At 54.2% G+C, this 15022-nt stretch overlaps 5 protein-coding genes across 5 annotated transcripts; all 5 read left to right on the top strand.

Moving 5' to 3' along the window:
• Positions 1-2012: 2012 nt before the first annotated feature.
• On the top strand, positions 2013-4280 carry NGA_0442400 (uncharacterized protein; the record flags this gene model as incomplete). Its single annotated transcript, XM_005853963.1, has 8 exons — positions 2013-2017; positions 2210-2253; positions 2379-2497; positions 2589-2795; positions 2982-3037; positions 3559-3680; positions 3871-3893; positions 4161-4280. The coding sequence occupies 8 exons, from the start codon at positions 2013-2015 to the stop codon at positions 4263-4265; spliced, it is 681 nt and encodes a 226-aa protein (XP_005854025.1). The 3' UTR covers positions 4266-4280.
• Positions 4281-4800: 520 nt separating this feature from the next.
• NGA_0442600 (uncharacterized protein) lies at positions 4801-6458 on the top strand (the record flags this gene model as incomplete). The annotated part of the gene is made up of 5 exons (XM_005853965.1): positions 4801-4821; positions 5001-5108; positions 5349-5472; positions 5644-5759; positions 6453-6458. The coding sequence occupies 5 exons, from the start codon at positions 4801-4803 to the stop codon at positions 6456-6458; spliced, it is 375 nt and encodes a 124-aa protein (XP_005854027.1).
• Positions 6459-6965: 507 nt separating this feature from the next.
• Positions 6966-9977, top strand: NGA_0442310 (uncharacterized protein; the record flags this gene model as incomplete). The annotated part of the gene is made up of 9 exons (XM_005853962.1): positions 6966-7109; positions 7244-7324; positions 7552-7620; positions 7838-7891; positions 8147-8236; positions 8412-8540; positions 8732-8873; positions 9040-9230; positions 9594-9977. 9 exons carry the CDS (start codon positions 6966-6968, stop codon positions 9975-9977), a joined length of 1284 nt encoding a protein of 427 aa, XP_005854024.1.
• Positions 9978-10623: 646 nt separating this feature from the next.
• On the top strand, positions 10624-11799 carry NGA_0442501 (uncharacterized protein; the record flags this gene model as incomplete). The annotated part of the gene is made up of 4 exons (XM_005853964.1): positions 10624-10992; positions 11078-11181; positions 11328-11608; positions 11706-11799. The coding sequence occupies exons 1-4, from the start codon at positions 10677-10679 to the stop codon at positions 11797-11799; spliced, it is 795 nt and encodes a 264-aa protein (XP_005854026.1). The 5' UTR covers positions 10624-10676.
• Positions 11800-12829: 1030 nt separating this feature from the next.
• On the top strand, positions 12830-14477 carry NGA_0442200 (ribonuclease p). Its single transcript, XM_005853961.1, has 5 exons — positions 12830-13072; positions 13278-13356; positions 13513-13590; positions 14000-14103; positions 14351-14477. The coding sequence occupies exons 1-5, from the start codon at positions 13032-13034 to the stop codon at positions 14445-14447; spliced, it is 399 nt and encodes a 132-aa protein (XP_005854023.1). The 5' UTR covers positions 12830-13031; the 3' UTR covers positions 14448-14477.
• The last annotated feature ends 545 nt before the right edge of the window (positions 14478-15022 follow it).

Here is a 15022-nt window from a genome sequence, read left to right as displayed (position 1 = left end):
TGGGAGCCCCGCTCTCCCATCTTCGTCGCTAGGAGATCTAGCAAGCGAAGCACCAGTCTCTACCGTCGCAGCAGTAGGTTCACTTCCTTCGTGCCAGTCCAGATATCAACGTCCACAACCGCGCATTGGCCAAGGACGTTATCAGCCTCAAGCTTCGGCCCTTGCCCGCACAGCTTCTGGAGAATGGCGCTCAACCTACCCGGAAAGAGGAGACGCGGAACCGCTCATCTCGCCTTTGACCTCCCCGACAGCATCGGAGGGTTCAAGTGACTCAGTTGACGACGGGGGGGATATCGTAGGGCGGGAGTCGGTTGCGTGGGAGCTGAGAGGGAAAGGCCCCCGCCTGCCGGACATGCAGCGCGTGCTCTCGGTCGACTCACAAAAAGTGCTCAGCGACCAGGAGCGACGTCGCTCACGACAACAACGCAAACGCACGCGTGTCGGTGGGTGGAAACCGCTTGGGGAGCTAGCGACGGAGGACATGGACATGGACGGTGCACACGTCCAACCGCAGGGAAAGGAAGGGCCCCATCTCTCCAGCCATTTGTTTGGGCAGGCATTGACGACGAAGGAAATCATTACTCGACGGCAAGAACACCAGCACGCGGAAGAGCTGAAGCGGCAGAAGCGGCTGAGGGAGCACGAACATGAGCAGCTGGCTATCAGGACGGCGAGCCTCTTCTTGTCCGCCAAACCCGCGACATCTTCAATCTCATGCTGCATTCCCGATATGGATCGTAAGGAACAGGAACGACCGCAATTGCAAGAACAGATTCAATGTGCGAGATCGTCTAGAAGCGGGGTCGAGACTTGGCAAGGGAACGAGGAACGGGTCGGGGAGGGAATCTCCCAGGGCACCCTTCCTTCTAGCCACAGTGGTATCGAGGCATTCAATTTGAGCAATACCAAGGATAAGATATTTCCAGCAGCAGGGTGAGGAATGGTCTTGATAGGAGTCAAAAGGCGTATAGAATGATAGAAAAATATGCAATGGCTTTTGAAATGGTCTTTGTAAAGTGCAATGTAGACTTCTTTCCAACTCCAATTGAATAAAGGCGTGGAGGAGAAAGACTCGAATTAAATATGGTAACTATGTGGAGAAGAGAGAAAGACAGAGAGTTATGCAGACACGTAACTTTCTTAAACGGCACGAATTAGAGGGTGCGCTGGACGAGGAGACAAGCACGGGAGAAGAAAGGTAAGGAAATGGGCATATGAGCGTCTCAATCGAATGCCCCAATAGAGGGAAAGAGCTTCATGGTGGTGAATAAATGTTCCGTGCTAGTGCACACAAGGGTTTAGGTGCAATTGGAAATTAGATGTCAACATACTAGATGTCAATATATCAGGAGCATCAGGATCCTCTAAAACAAATAAGTAATGGTGCTGAAGCAGGATTACGCAGGACGAAATAGAATGAGTAGTAAAAACGAATGATGAAGACTTTTTAAATGCGCGCGAGGTTCTTTCAAGTTCATTTCTTGATACGAGCTGTGTGTATTGAAAACGTAATGGGCCCTACAGGGGGGAACCATGGGCCGACATGGCCGCGAACACCGAGGGCATAAAAGGTTCCGGAAACACGTGTCTAACACCCTTGCCGCACTTGTCATGGAGTTCTAAGCCTTGTTTGGCGGGATGTAGGTTTTCATGTCCGCCTTTCCTTCTTCTCGCAAAGCATCATCTTTTGGCCAACATCACCAAGCAACGGCGACACATGACATATCTTAATGTTAACCCTGGCCACTCCGCGAAACTACTTTTCTGAGCTTTGTCGAATTACTTCAGCATATCAGAGGTACTATGGTTCCCAATGATATTAATTTCAATACCAAGTCAATGGGATACGACCTATTGTCGCATTAAAAACGAAGATGTAGGTACATAAGCATGCGGCGCCGTCACGGCACAGGAGGAAAGGATACGTACCGTTCGTTGTGCTATGTCCTTAGTCTTCGTTTCTAAATCCCTTGCCATTATAAACAATCCACTCCCACAGCTTCGAAGAGACGATGATGTACCATCTTGTCTGTATGATGCTGCTTACAACAACAGCTCTCATTCCTGGCAATGCTTTTTTTCTTTCCCATCGGATGAGGTACGCAGGGAGGGGAGGTTGGACGTGCAGATGCTTTAATGTTTACGTAGCAAACAAAACACATCGTAATCATCAATCACATACCATTTTCCTTGAACAAATGACGTGAAGGAAGGTGAGCTGGAATTTGCACGTCGCCAAGACTGGGATCAGTGGTACGGAAAAAATGACCCTGGAAGCATAAATTTATGTAAATCTTTTTATGTCCTCCTGTACCGTGTCCTAAATTTCTCTGTCTCAATCATCTCATTTCCTCTCTTTTTACCCTTTACTCATGTAGCCATGCCCTTGAAGGTCGACCCAAAGGTCGTGCCCGTTATTTACGATGGACCAAAGGCAGAGGGCGGGGAGGTCAAAAGGGAGGTGGGCGCTATTTTGGAAGAATACATGCTGGCTTTGGTATGTAAACTGCAGGAAGGAATACAGCAATCGTGTAGGTGATACAATGTTCATCTTCTTTGATATCCTTGTTCCCATCCCCCTCGAATAGGAGGTCGGGCCTTCGACCCTCCTCCCCGACGAGCGGGGACTTTACATCCGTCTCATCGGCAAGGACGTGGAGGAGGCCACCGTGGAATGGGGCTCCATCTTGTGCGGATATGGAGAAGGGAGCATGGAGCCGTCGCCTGGTGAAGGAGACAAGAGCGTCCTTTTCTCCCTTCCCTCCGCCGAAGCCGCCGTGTTTTATAACAAGGAGGTGAGTGTTGGAGGGAGGGACCTGCAGGGAGGCTTGGCTTGTCGCGCTTGGGAGGACAAGGAGGGGTCTCAGGGGATATGCGAGGCAGTCCGCTTGTAGGAAAGGTCAGGGTACGAGAAAGTGAGCTGCGGGCTGGCATGGGCCTTATCGACGGTTAAGCGGTGCATTTCCCTCCCTGTCATGTAGCTCGTGCCCATCTTCGAGGTGCTCGCGGACCTCCCGGACGGGACGGGTCTCCAAGGGTAGGTGAAAAGGAGGGGGATGGCGAGGAAGCGAGCATGGGCAGAGCTTGAGTGGAATGTCAGAGGTTCTTGTCGGCCCTCTCTGAATGGAAATGACTGGATGCATCGCCTGACACGCGGCGGTGTCCACTGTTGCCCGCCCCTCGAATCTCCCCTACCAGGCACAGCGTCACCGTGGGGGCGAGGGGGGCAATTGAGGTAGCACCTCTCACGGATGAAAAGAGGTGCGCACGTCACAGGCCTTTGCCCTCGTCTTCTCCCTTCTCGTGTCTCTTCCCTTCCCCTCCTTCGAGTGTTTTCGCCTGTCTTTCACCCCACGCCCCGGCTTTACCCTCGGTCTTCTCACCTCTTAGACGACGCTTATGGCTTATTTTCGATCCTTGCTTCACACTTTAGATTCTCTTTTTTCTTATATATTTAAGTCTTATATCCCAGGCGTGTGCTCACAGTGACTCCCTTGCTCTCTCCCTCTCATTTTTCACTTTTCCGCGTCCCTCTCCCACTCGATTTCCTCCTCCAAGCTATTTCGTGCCCAAAGCGGGCCTTCCTGCCAAAGCGGCCTTTATCGGGCTTTTCGCCAACGACCTCGCCATCGGAGGTCCATCGGCCCCTGCAACCAAGGAGGAATACGAAGAAGCCTCAGGTGCTCGCACAGGGGGAAGACTCGGAGGGAGAAAGGGAAAAACGGGTAGAGCTACACTTGTTTCCTCCCTCTGTTTGTGATTTTTCTGTATTGTTCCTTCTTGTCAGTAATACACGCTCAGTGTAAGTACTGAGGACGGGGACCCTGATCGTCTTCCTGGCTCCTTTTCTTTCCTCCTTTCCTCTCGCAGATCAGAAGAATATCGCGGCCTTGGTTTGGCGCGTCGTCTATGATAAAGAAAAGGGAATGGTTCTTCCCTCCAGACCTGTTGTAACGTTCGGGTGAGGGCCAAACCAGAGGCCAGAAAGGATCTTTGGTTGTGTCATGAGAGCAACTGTTGCATCGTCGAACGGAAAAGACGATGCCTCTGTCTCTGAACCGCAGTTTTGTGTGATGTTTGTTTGTTGTCCTTTCAAGGGCGAAGACCACTTCTCTTGTCAAATACCACTCCTTTTCATCGATTTTTCGATACATTTGCAGGCGCTCGGTTACTTTCAAAAACAAGGAGCCGATGGAGGTAGGGTTGAGGTACGGTTGGCGCTTTTGGGAGGGCATGGAGGAGAAATCCAAAAACTGAATCAATGACTAAGGGGGAAATCCAAAAACTGATTCGATGGCCAAGAAGTCGAAATGAAAGGTCAGGATTAGACTGGTACAACAGACGTGAAAGGCTTAAAAAGTACAACTTTTCCAAAAGCTTACATGTATGTTCTAATTCGCTGCTTTATGTATCGTATCCTGCTGGATGGAAATGACGTGCTCGAATGTGTGTCATGTCATAGGATGTTTCTCTTGCTGCTTATCCCCCGGACCACTGAAAGTTGTCTTGCGGCGATTTGTCGCGCATCAATATTTTTTCACCACCAAGAATGCATTTCATCAAATATATATACATGTACATGATACGTGTCTGCATACATGTGAAACATGGCACCAAGCAAAGCTATTGAACCCTCATACCAGTCCAGTCAGACACCTGTAGATAGATGTTAAAGGGTCCAAAATCTTTCTGCCGTAACCACTGTCTGGCGTCCGACGGGTGGGTCTCGGTGGGTTTTGCCTACCCGGATGTACGACAAGAACTGGAAACATTCGCCTCGGCGTTCCTAATGCCCCCAAAATGGCCGCGAGCCACTTCACGGTGCGTTTTCCCCTTGCTTATGATGTGCTCACCGTATGGAAAATATTCACATGGCTAGGCCAATAGCAGCGCACTGCAGCCTACTTGCCTCATTTGCCTTGGTCCTCCTTTCGGGGGCGTTTATGTCCAAGTACTGCCTAAAGGTTGGGCCATATTACGTGTTTTGGTCTCCTTTTTAGAGGAGCAGCGGCATGGATAGAGCCACGCAAGTAATATTGCGCTTTTTGCATATCAACGACGTTTATGAGCTGGAAAACCTGCCGCGTTTTGCCACGGCCGTCCGGGAGGTAAGTTTAGTCACTTTGACCTGATGTTAGGGATGTAGATGGAAGGGCAAGGAGGCCCGTATGAGCAGCTCCCGATCTCCTGATTGGCTCATAGTATGTCCTAGATTAAAGATGGCATCTGCATAGAAAACAAGAGTATCCAACGTGGGAAGAAGGAGGAAAAGAAAGGAGGTCTGCCTTTTTCACAGCCTTGTTTGTGCTAAGTTGCTGGCCATTTTCCCCTACTTCCATTTACTCCAGACGAAAGCCGCAGCGCGGATGGAGGAGGAAGCGTCGAAAGGGCGCCTTATAATCAAGGTCCTGGCGGTGGTGGCAGGAGATTTCCTCGCCCCGTCATTGCTGAGTTGTTTGGATAACGGACGAGGTAGGTGTCCGGAGTGTTGGGCAGATGGGAGGGGCCCGGGGCTTTTGTCTTCGATGGTGTCAGAGGGAAGGAGAGGGCGTACGGAGGGAAGAAACCACCCCCATGAAATTCGCTCATTTTTTCCACCGCCTCTTCCTACACCTGGGTGCTCGACCCGGTCCCGATTTGTAGGCATGGTGGACGTCCTGAACGCGTGCGGCGTGGACTACGTGTGTCTGGGGAACCACGAGACCGACATCCCCCACCGGGACATGCTGGAGCGGATTGTGGAGAGCGACTTCGTCTGGGTGCGTGGGGAAGGCGGGGGAGGAGTAGTGACCGACGGACAGGGAGGAGGAGGGTCCCGGGGAGGCAAGGAGAGGAGGAAAAGACGCAGGGAGAAGGGGAGAATTCTGGTCGCGAGCGAGGAGAGAAAAGAGAAATCTGCCCTTTTTGCCGCTCGCTCAACATCCCTGGCTTCCTCTCTTTTGCCCCAGATCAACTCCTCCATCCCCTCGTTGCCGCTACTCGACGTGCCCCTCGAGCCTCAGAAAATTCCCGAATACGCGCTGCTGGAAGTGGGGGGGATAGAGGTGGCGTTGCTGGGTAATGCGGAAGGGAAGGATGTTAGTGTATGGCAGAGAAAGATTGAAGGGGGAAAGAAGGTGTCCGGGCTCAGAAGAATTGAGAGGGGGAGTAGGACGGAGGGGGGAGGAGTCCCGGCCACGGGATCCCCCAAGACGACTACCAGCCGACCGTAAGACCAGCAGGATCTTGCTTACCAAACTTTCAGAGCCACGCCACCCCCTTTATCGCTTCCTCTTCCTCCTTCCCGCCCTCCCCATCCCCCTCAGGCCTGCTCACTGACGACCCCGGCCTCTACCGCCCCCGCTCGTTCGCGGACTCCCCCATCCTTCCCCTCCTCCCGACCGCGGCGGAATTGCGCGAAAAGCTGTACCGAACGGGCGGACAGGGGGGAGAGGGGGTGGACTGTGTGCTAGCCATGACGCACCAGGTGAAAGTGCGGGGGGCGAGGAGACAGGGAATAATGAGACGAGGGGAGGCGAGAAGGACTCGAGCGGCAGTGAAGGCGGGCCGTGCCTCTCAGCCGTGAAATGGGCCGTATAGCTTGCGAGCTTCTTGAGTGCATCATGACCATTTTCGTCCCCCATGCCGTCATCCTCCTCGCCCCTCCTCGGCGGATCCACTCCACACTCACCCAGGCCGGCCTCCCTCCCTCCCTCCCTCCCTCCCTCCCTCCACGTCCACTCCGCCGCGGACCGAGAGCTTGCGCAGACCCGCCTCTTCCCGCTCATTCTAGGCGGGCACGACCACGACCCCTTCCTTGAGACCTACGGCGAGGGAGGGAGGGAGGGCGGGAAGGAGGGCAGCCCTGGAGGCGGGTGGAGCAGCCGGATCCCGTCTGCGGCGTCGCTGCAGGAGTGGGGGGGGAAAGGGAGAGGGTGGAGGGAGAAAAGGAGGTGTCGGAGCGGTGCACGTTGGTCAAAGTAGGCATGGACGCGACGTGGATCGGGGTCGTGGACGTGGCCTTTGGCGCCGAGGAGGGCGGGGCGGAGGGCGGGGCGGAGGGCGGGAGGGAGAACGGGGGCGACGCGGGCAACGGGAAGAGGCGAAGGAGGAGGAGACTGGAGGTCAAGGTCCGTTGTGGCGGTGAAGAGAGGGATAAAGCGGGTGCGAGTTGTCAGAGGATCGTGCCTCCAATCCTCCTACGATGACTGTCTCACCCTCCCCCCCGACCTCCCCGCCGATCTCCCCCCCGACCTTCCCCCAGGCGTGCATCAAGGAGGCCGCCAGCTTTGCCGTGGACCCGGCTGTGCAGGAGAGGGTGGAGGTGCACTGGCGGGTGTTGGAGGTAGGGGAAGGAAGGGAGGGAGAAGGCAGGGGGCGAAGGAGGGCGGGAGGGAGGGGTTGAGGGTGGGTGTCAAGTCCAAGGGTCCCGGGCCCGGGCAAAAAGAGCCTCCTGAGGCTTGATCTGCCACGCTCAAGAAGGGGTTGACAGGGGCGAAGGGGTGGTGGCGAGGCGACAGCGCACGGTATGCCCACAAATGTCTCCCGACCACCGACCGTGCCCTCGGACAGGAACTAGAACGCGCTGTTCTTTGCCCGGTCCCCGCCCAGACTCCGCTCTCTTCCAAGGGGGTCAGGAAGGTAGGAAGAGGGAGAAGGTGGGAGGGACGGGCGGGAGGAAGAAAAGGAGGGAAGCTGGCAAAGACGCCTACGACCTCTCCCCACGTGGTCAAAAGGAAAGCATGCCTGTCCCTCTTTTTTTGTTTCACGAAAACGGTATACACGTTCCCATCTCTCGTATACTCCCCTTGATTTTCTGTTTCTCCGCGCACTCCTTGGCCTGGTGTCTCCGGCACAGATGCAAACCTCGGTGGGCACCATGCTCCTCACCGCGGCCCGCCAGGCGTTGCAGGTGGGAGGACGGGGAGGGGAAGGAGAAGGAGAGAGAGAGGAATGGAAACAGCATCCCCACGAGCAGGGGGCCACGAAGGGAGGAAAGGGCGCCAGGCCTGCGTGTCTGTTATCGGGGAAGGCCCCCTTTCGGCCTCCACAAGCCATGCATTACCCTCACCTCCTGTACCTCCCCTCCCTCCTTCCCTAACCCTCCCTTTCCTCCTCCCTCTTTGCCTCCCTCTTTCCTTCTCTCTTTTCCTCCTTCGGCATCCAGGTCGACTGTGTCTTCGTGAACGGTGGCAACATCAGGGCGAGCGTGGCTTACCCTCTCTCACAAAAAGTCTTCACCTACAAGGACCTGAAGGTGCGCCCCAAGAAGGAACAAAAACATGCCTTTATATATATATGTATATATACTATGTATCAGGAATGCGGGGTTGCTTTGAATGGTCATTTATGCAGAGCCTTCTTCGTCTTCCCTTCTCTCTCCTCCTCCTTTCCTTTCATTTCCGATCCCCCACTTTCCCCTTTCGCTGTAGGCAGAAATCCCTTTCCCTTGCGAAATGGTCACCGTTCGCCTACCCGGATCTGTCCTCTCCTCCCTTCTCCAGTATTCTCGCCAATTTGCCCTCCTGGATCCCCCCGTCGAGAAAGGGGGCTTCTTGCAGGTATGTCAGCGTTTACGCCTTCATACCCCTCCACCCCTCTCGCCCTCTCGCCTTGCGTTTCCTGTCCCAGGGGTCTAAGAGACGTGCTGGCGTTCGTCTCGAGTCAAGCGAGGCACCACATTCTCTCAGACAGACGACCTTCCCTCTCCCTCCTCTCCTCCCCTTCCTCCCCCTCCCCCCACCTCCTGTAGGTGGACGAAGGCGTCCGCGTAGACGCTTCCACGCACGCGATCACCCACGTTCAAGGCCGGCCTTTGGAAGCTTCTAGAATGTATTCCCTGGCCACTACCTGGGGGGTGGTCTCTGGCATCGATGATTTGCGCCCCATTCTCGGTGAGAGGAGCGAGCTTTCGAATGCAAAGGCAGGAAGGCCTGACACTATCTCTTTTCGCCGATTGTTTGAGGAAACGTTGGAATTGCCAGGCTGCTGCCCAGGTGGACATAGGTACGCTTATGGTGCCCCTGATCCCTTTCCCCGAATCTCTCCTATTTATCCCAGATTACCGAGAAGCACACCCGGAGGCGGTTTTCCCTACCTCGGCCGAGGCCGGGCGGGGCTTGAAAGAGGTGTTGGTCGCGCACCACAGCCGCATGCTCTGGTGGGACCTGGCGAAGCACGTCGGGTTCCGCGCCATGGACACGGACGGTGACGGGGTCCTGTCCCAGAAGGAGGTGGCGGCTGCGACACAGGTACTGGTGGAGGGCGGGGCGCGGGAAGGGGGAGAGGACGGGGCGGGGGAATGTCGGTGGTGGCGGATGTACGTTAAAACCCGCTACATTTGAATCTTTCGAAGGTAAAGTTGCATTTTAACGGCCGCAGTCTGGCGCCTAAATCGTGCGACCGACCCAGCAAGGGATGGTGGGAAGGAGACACTCTTGACCTGTCTGCTGCATTTATATTGCCGGAAACCTCCTGGCTATGTTCTTCTACCACGACTGTCCGCTTTTATGCGTGTCGTTGGACGGAAAAGCAAAGCTACCGGGGCAAAAAGCGTCCTCACCCTCCCTCTTCCTCCTTGAACGACGCTATCCTACCTCGTGACAAACCAACAGGCCTGCTATGGGGAGGCCCTCTCGCGCCTGGTGGTAGCCAATTTGATGGCCACCGCGGACTTCGATGGGGACGGAGTCATATCGGTGAAGGAGTTCATCCGCATCTGCCTCTCCCAGGAGGCCGCGTTCCAAGACGGCGACACGGACAACGACGAGCGCCTGAGCTTCGAGGAAGTCTGGTCGTTGTTGAAGGCGCACTATGACGGTAACAGCAATGGGAGCCACACTCCCATCCGAGCGGCAGGGGAGGGGAAGGGTTTGACAGAGGCAGACGTCCGAGAGATGTATGATGAGATTGACTCGGATAAAAGGGGTGGGATCAGTTGGGCAGAGTTTCGAGAGCACATGGCGCGACAAAGGGAGCCCACCGCCCTGGTGATTTGAGCGCTAAGTGATTTCAAAGGGTAGCTCAGAGTGATACGATATTTGGAATGCAATGTACACGTATATGGCCGAATTCGAATTATAGCCTACAACTCTCGCTTCAGAGCATCTTGGATTATTTTGGGTACATTTCCTTTCAAAAGCGCTGCCTGATGAAGTATTAACAGCCTCCAAAAGTCTGTGCTGCCTATAAGTCACCTTCCTTAAAAATTAAATCACATTCGGATGTATCTTTCCTTCGAAAGAGTATGTTCTACAGCTCTGGAGGGAGACCCTGCTCCGTCCATGGAATCGTGCCGTAGAAATACTAACGCCTAGCAAGTTTGCGAAAGCCTTGCAAAAGACGCAATATACATCAATACGGAGATTAATCAATAAATGCAAGTCCACGGACGTGCAAGAGGGTACACCGACAAGTTTCTTGTCACTGGTCCTAGATTAGACACCAGTGATAAGGAACAAGATGGAACGTACGAGCGAGAGTGCTGTCCGCTGCCAGTCCCCATCCCCCGTCCTGATTTGCTGGCCGTCATCGAGCAAATTTACACGCTCTACAGTGAGTTGGTCGCTGGCAAAAGGTTATATTGTCGGTGGGAGGGCACTGATATACGCTAGTAGCTCACGATTACGTTTGTGTCCCTTTCCGCAGGGCTTGGTCCGTGACAAGATTACAGCCACACCGCCATACCACCGTCAATCATGCTCTCTTGTCTTGCTTCTCGTACGCTTCTAACGGGGCACATCAGCAAGATCCCTGAAAGGCCATTTCACATGATTTTAGTGGCTACGAGAAAGGCTTTTAAAAATGTTATTGGGGAGGATAGCGGCAGAATATTTATGTCGGATTTGGCACGGGCTACGGCTACTTGCAGACGCGTGTCTTCTGTTTCTATTCATCAGCATATATGCCAACGACCGTATAAGCCGCAGCAGACGTATTTGCATATCCCTATGCGCAAATTTTCATCGGCCCCTCCCTCTCCCGCTGAAGTTTTGTCGGTGAAGAAAGAGAATGGTGGGTAACCCTTGTCACTACCTATCTGCCATTCCCTTCACAACGCTCCTATCTCACGTCGTACGTCCCTCGGTCCTGTACGCAGGAGGAGACTTTGCTGGACAGCCACAGCGCACCTTGTTGACGAAGCTTCAGGAAGATGGGGCCTCTCCTCGGGTACTGTGGGATGCCTTACAAGAGAAATGCAAGGTAAAATGGGGAGAGGAGACACGGATCACGGCATAGACTGATCTGCATAGCAGTGAAATGCGAATGCAGGCTTTCGGGCGTGTCTTTTGAAGGCCGCCATTACGTCAGCGTTTTTATGCGTAAAAACGTTTTTCTCCGTTGAACAGGGCCAGAAACTCCCTCGCCGACAAGACCTGCACGCACTGTTCCTTTCCGCCTCCAGGAACAGCTCCCCCGAGGCCAAAGAGAAGGACAAAGCACTCCTATTATCAGCAGTGGACCTTTTCCTATATAAAAACGTCGAGTTCAGGGAAGCCTCTGCCTCCCTCTTCCTTCGGGCCATGCTGCGCTTGGACGGATTGGGCGAAGCGGTCGACGCCTTGCTGGCGCGGGAAAAGAGACTGGGGCTGTGGGCGCAGCGGAAAATGTTGCACATGGCATTGCATAGGTGAGAGCCTCTGGAGCCGAAGAAAGGGGAAAAATTCGTTTGTGGGATTATCAGTGGTTGTTTAAAAAAGTATTTGTTGATCCTTTTAATCCTCCAGGCTGGGCGTGGCCAAGGACACAGAGCGACTCTTGAAGCTTTTTGATGCCATGGAGCCTTTCATGAATGTGAATCGCAGTGCCCGGTACGGTTAAAAGAGGGAGGGTCTGCTAGCAGATATATGTGTTTGAAGGTGGTGACGGCAGAGTGAATCCTTTTATTTACGCCTTACAAGCCCAGTGACTTAAAGATACGCATACCAATATACCACGTCACTCCCCTCTCCAATCGCACATTTTTTAAAGAACGTACCATCTGGTCATACGGGGTCTTGTCAACGCCGGACAAATAAAGAAAGCGTCGGAAATTGCAGGGCAAGCAAACATTGTTTTGGCGGACAGTACACAAGAATTGCTTAAAAATGCCATGATAGCAGAAGCAGCTGAGCAAAAAAAAGGAGTGGAGATGGAAGAGGGGAAAGACACAGACAAGGAAGAGGGCCAAAAAATTGACTAACACTATTTTTTAAGGGATGGTTTGAATGTATGTTTTTGGGGACACTTGTAAGCCCAGAAATAACCACTAGCCCCAAAATTCACTAATGTACATTATTATAAGATAGAGAACGAGGTAAGGCTAGACTATTCCTTTTCGACGCAGTGTCGAATGACAGGCTGGGCAGCAAGGCGCAAGGCGGCGACACTAGGGGAGGTTAACGGGGAAAGTGCCATAAAAGAAGAAAGTACTCGACGCCGCGTTTCATCTGTGTCCGCGCAGCAAATCTACTCATCCATACACACATGGTGCAGTGCGCTTCTACGTCACCACGTCCATCAACCCTGTCCGCATTTCCACAAGCACGCTTTACAAGACACCGCGGGCAGCTCGAATGTTTGGCACGGCCTCCGCCAGCGCCACGATCCACACGCATACGTCTGACCACCTGCGCCCTTGTCCGACCCCGGTCATCCCTATCTTTTAATCCTTCTTTTGTACCGTCTCGTTAGCGATGGCAGGCAAGAATGTATGTGTACGCTAGTGTAGTGAAGGACGCTATCACTTGGGTGGCTGAACTATTTTGGAAGGAGGAATTTTGGTAGCTTGCGCTTTGATCACCAGATCGTTCTTATGAAAAAACGTCCAAATGATCTGAAGACTCATTCCATTAGTAATATCTTTCACATCCAGGAAATTATGCGTCTCCTACATTTCCTCTCTTTCGTCTCTCTTTCGAGTGCCTTTCTTCTTCCTTCCCTCCCCTCCTCTTCCTCCCCGCTGTCAAAACGGGGCCGGGCTCTGGCGTCTTCTGCTTCCGAAGAACTCTCTCGAAAGGAAAAAAGCAAGGAGCAAGTCCGTTCGCTTTTGAAAGGATTGGGTGAATTAGACGATGAAGACGGCCCCAGCGAAAGCGGAAGCAGCAAACGCAAGGTAAGAGGATTTTATCGGGCTGACGTGGGCGAGCGTACAGGTGTGGGTTACCTGTGTTCGAGCGACTCTCGAGCAGATTTCACTTTTCATGGGCCATGCTTCTCTCTTATTGATGTATGCATCATCGATATGACATAATGTTAATGCAACGATCTTGCCATTTCATGATGGCCCAGGAAAAACGAGAGGGAGTGGACGCCGCCAGGCGGGCATTAGCTGACAAGGATAAGATGAAATTGGAGCCGGAATCCGTCTTCTTCGAGGGAGCACCGCATTGGAGTGAGGTAAGAAATGTCTCCATAGAGAGTTGAAAAACCACAAGCGGAAAGCCTACGATAGTACAGCATGGCGGCGCACCCACGGCTCTCAGCGCCCGAGGCGTCGATCGGTTGCCCCCTGCCCTGTCGACTCTAAACCCCCACCGTCCCTCTTTACCTTAGGTGGTAGTCCCTGCCATCTCCATCCTCACCGTCATCGGCATCATTCCCTTCGCGTCCTCCGTTGCGCGACAGATTTGGGTGAGGAAGGAAGGGTGGGAGCGGAGAGTGAGAGGGAGGAAGTGACTTCTCGGGTGGGGCCCGGGGCGTCACCGCGACCCCTCCTTGCACTCGTCATCTCTCCCCACACTCATCGCCTTCCTCTTATTGACTATTATGTACGGGTATAAGGTCAAATATAAGATCACCTCGCGGCGAATTTCTGTGACCAGCGGAGTGGGTGGGAAGGACTTGACTGAGGTAAGGGAAGGGAGGGAGGTAGACAAGGAAGTCAAGAGCGTGCAAAAAACATACCATTCACGAGTGCGACTGTATGCTTAAACAAAAGGAATATCATTCTCGATAGTAGGCATCTCACTGATCTGCTCTTCCTTTCTCCCGCCCCCCCCTCCCTCTCTCTCCCCCCCTCCCTTCTTCCCTTACTGCCTAGGTCATCTACGCGGACATCGAACGCATCAACTACGTCTTTCGCGCCTTCGGAACCACAGGTGACATGGTCCTCTTCCTCCGTGATGGCGCCAAGCTGGAAATTCGGTACGCCCTCCCTCCCTCCTTCCTTCCCTCCCTCCTTCCCTCCTTCCCTCCCTCCTCCCACCATCCGCTCGTCCGTGTTCTTGTTCCGGGCTGCTTCCCCCTCCCACCACCTCTCCTCTACCATCTTCAGGACGTCACTACGTGCTTCGTGCCCCTCACCTGCCTCTCCATTCCCTGTCTCCCACCCTCCCTCCCTCCCTCCCTCCCTCCCTCCCTCCCTGTCTCCCTCCCTCCCTCCCTCTGGCAGCTCCCTTCCCAATTTCCGGGATGTGTACAACTACATCCGCAGTCAGCTGGACGACGACGCCCGCGAGCAGACCCCTGCCTTGCCGGAGCCGAAATAAGGGGGGAGGGCACGGGGGAGGGGAGGGAGGGAGGGAGGGAGGGAGGGAGGGAGGGGAGGGAGGGAGGGAAGCATGGCCCATGTTGGGACGCTGGTGATTCTCGGGGGTACAGAGGACGTAACATAAAGAAAATAAATTCTGCCACCGCCTCCTTCCCCGTACTGGTATCTTCCTTCACCCTCCTTGTTGGCATTGCTCCTCCCCCTCCACCTCCCCTCTCCCTCTCACCCTACACCTTCGTTGTTGTTGGCATTGCTCCTTCATCTCCACCTCCCCTCTCCCTCTCTCCCTACACCTCATTTCCCCCTTGCCCAGTGCGCCATCTTGGCTCGGGGGACCCGTTTTCTCAGTAAATCTCACGCTGCCCCCCCCCCCCCTTCCAAAACCCCCAACCTCGCCACCCTTCTGTTGATAACATCCCTGCTTCCCTTTCACGAGCCCGCTCAAAGAATCTCCTCCCCCCTCCGTCCCCACCTTCCCCTCTCCCTCCCTCCCTCCCTCCCTCCCTCCCTCCCTACCATCGCCCTCCCATCTGCACGACGGGTTCACGTTCCCGGCTCCTGTGCCCTCCGCCC

This window comes from Nannochloropsis gaditana (genome assembly GCF_000240725.1).
Source record: "Nannochloropsis gaditana CCMP526 unplaced genomic scaffold scaffold668, whole genome shotgun sequence".
NCBI classification, from domain to species: Eukaryota; class Eustigmatophyceae; order Eustigmatales; family Monodopsidaceae; genus Microchloropsis; species Microchloropsis gaditana.
Note: the sequence above shows the minus strand (reverse complement) of the source record. Positions and strands in the feature narration are given on the sequence as shown.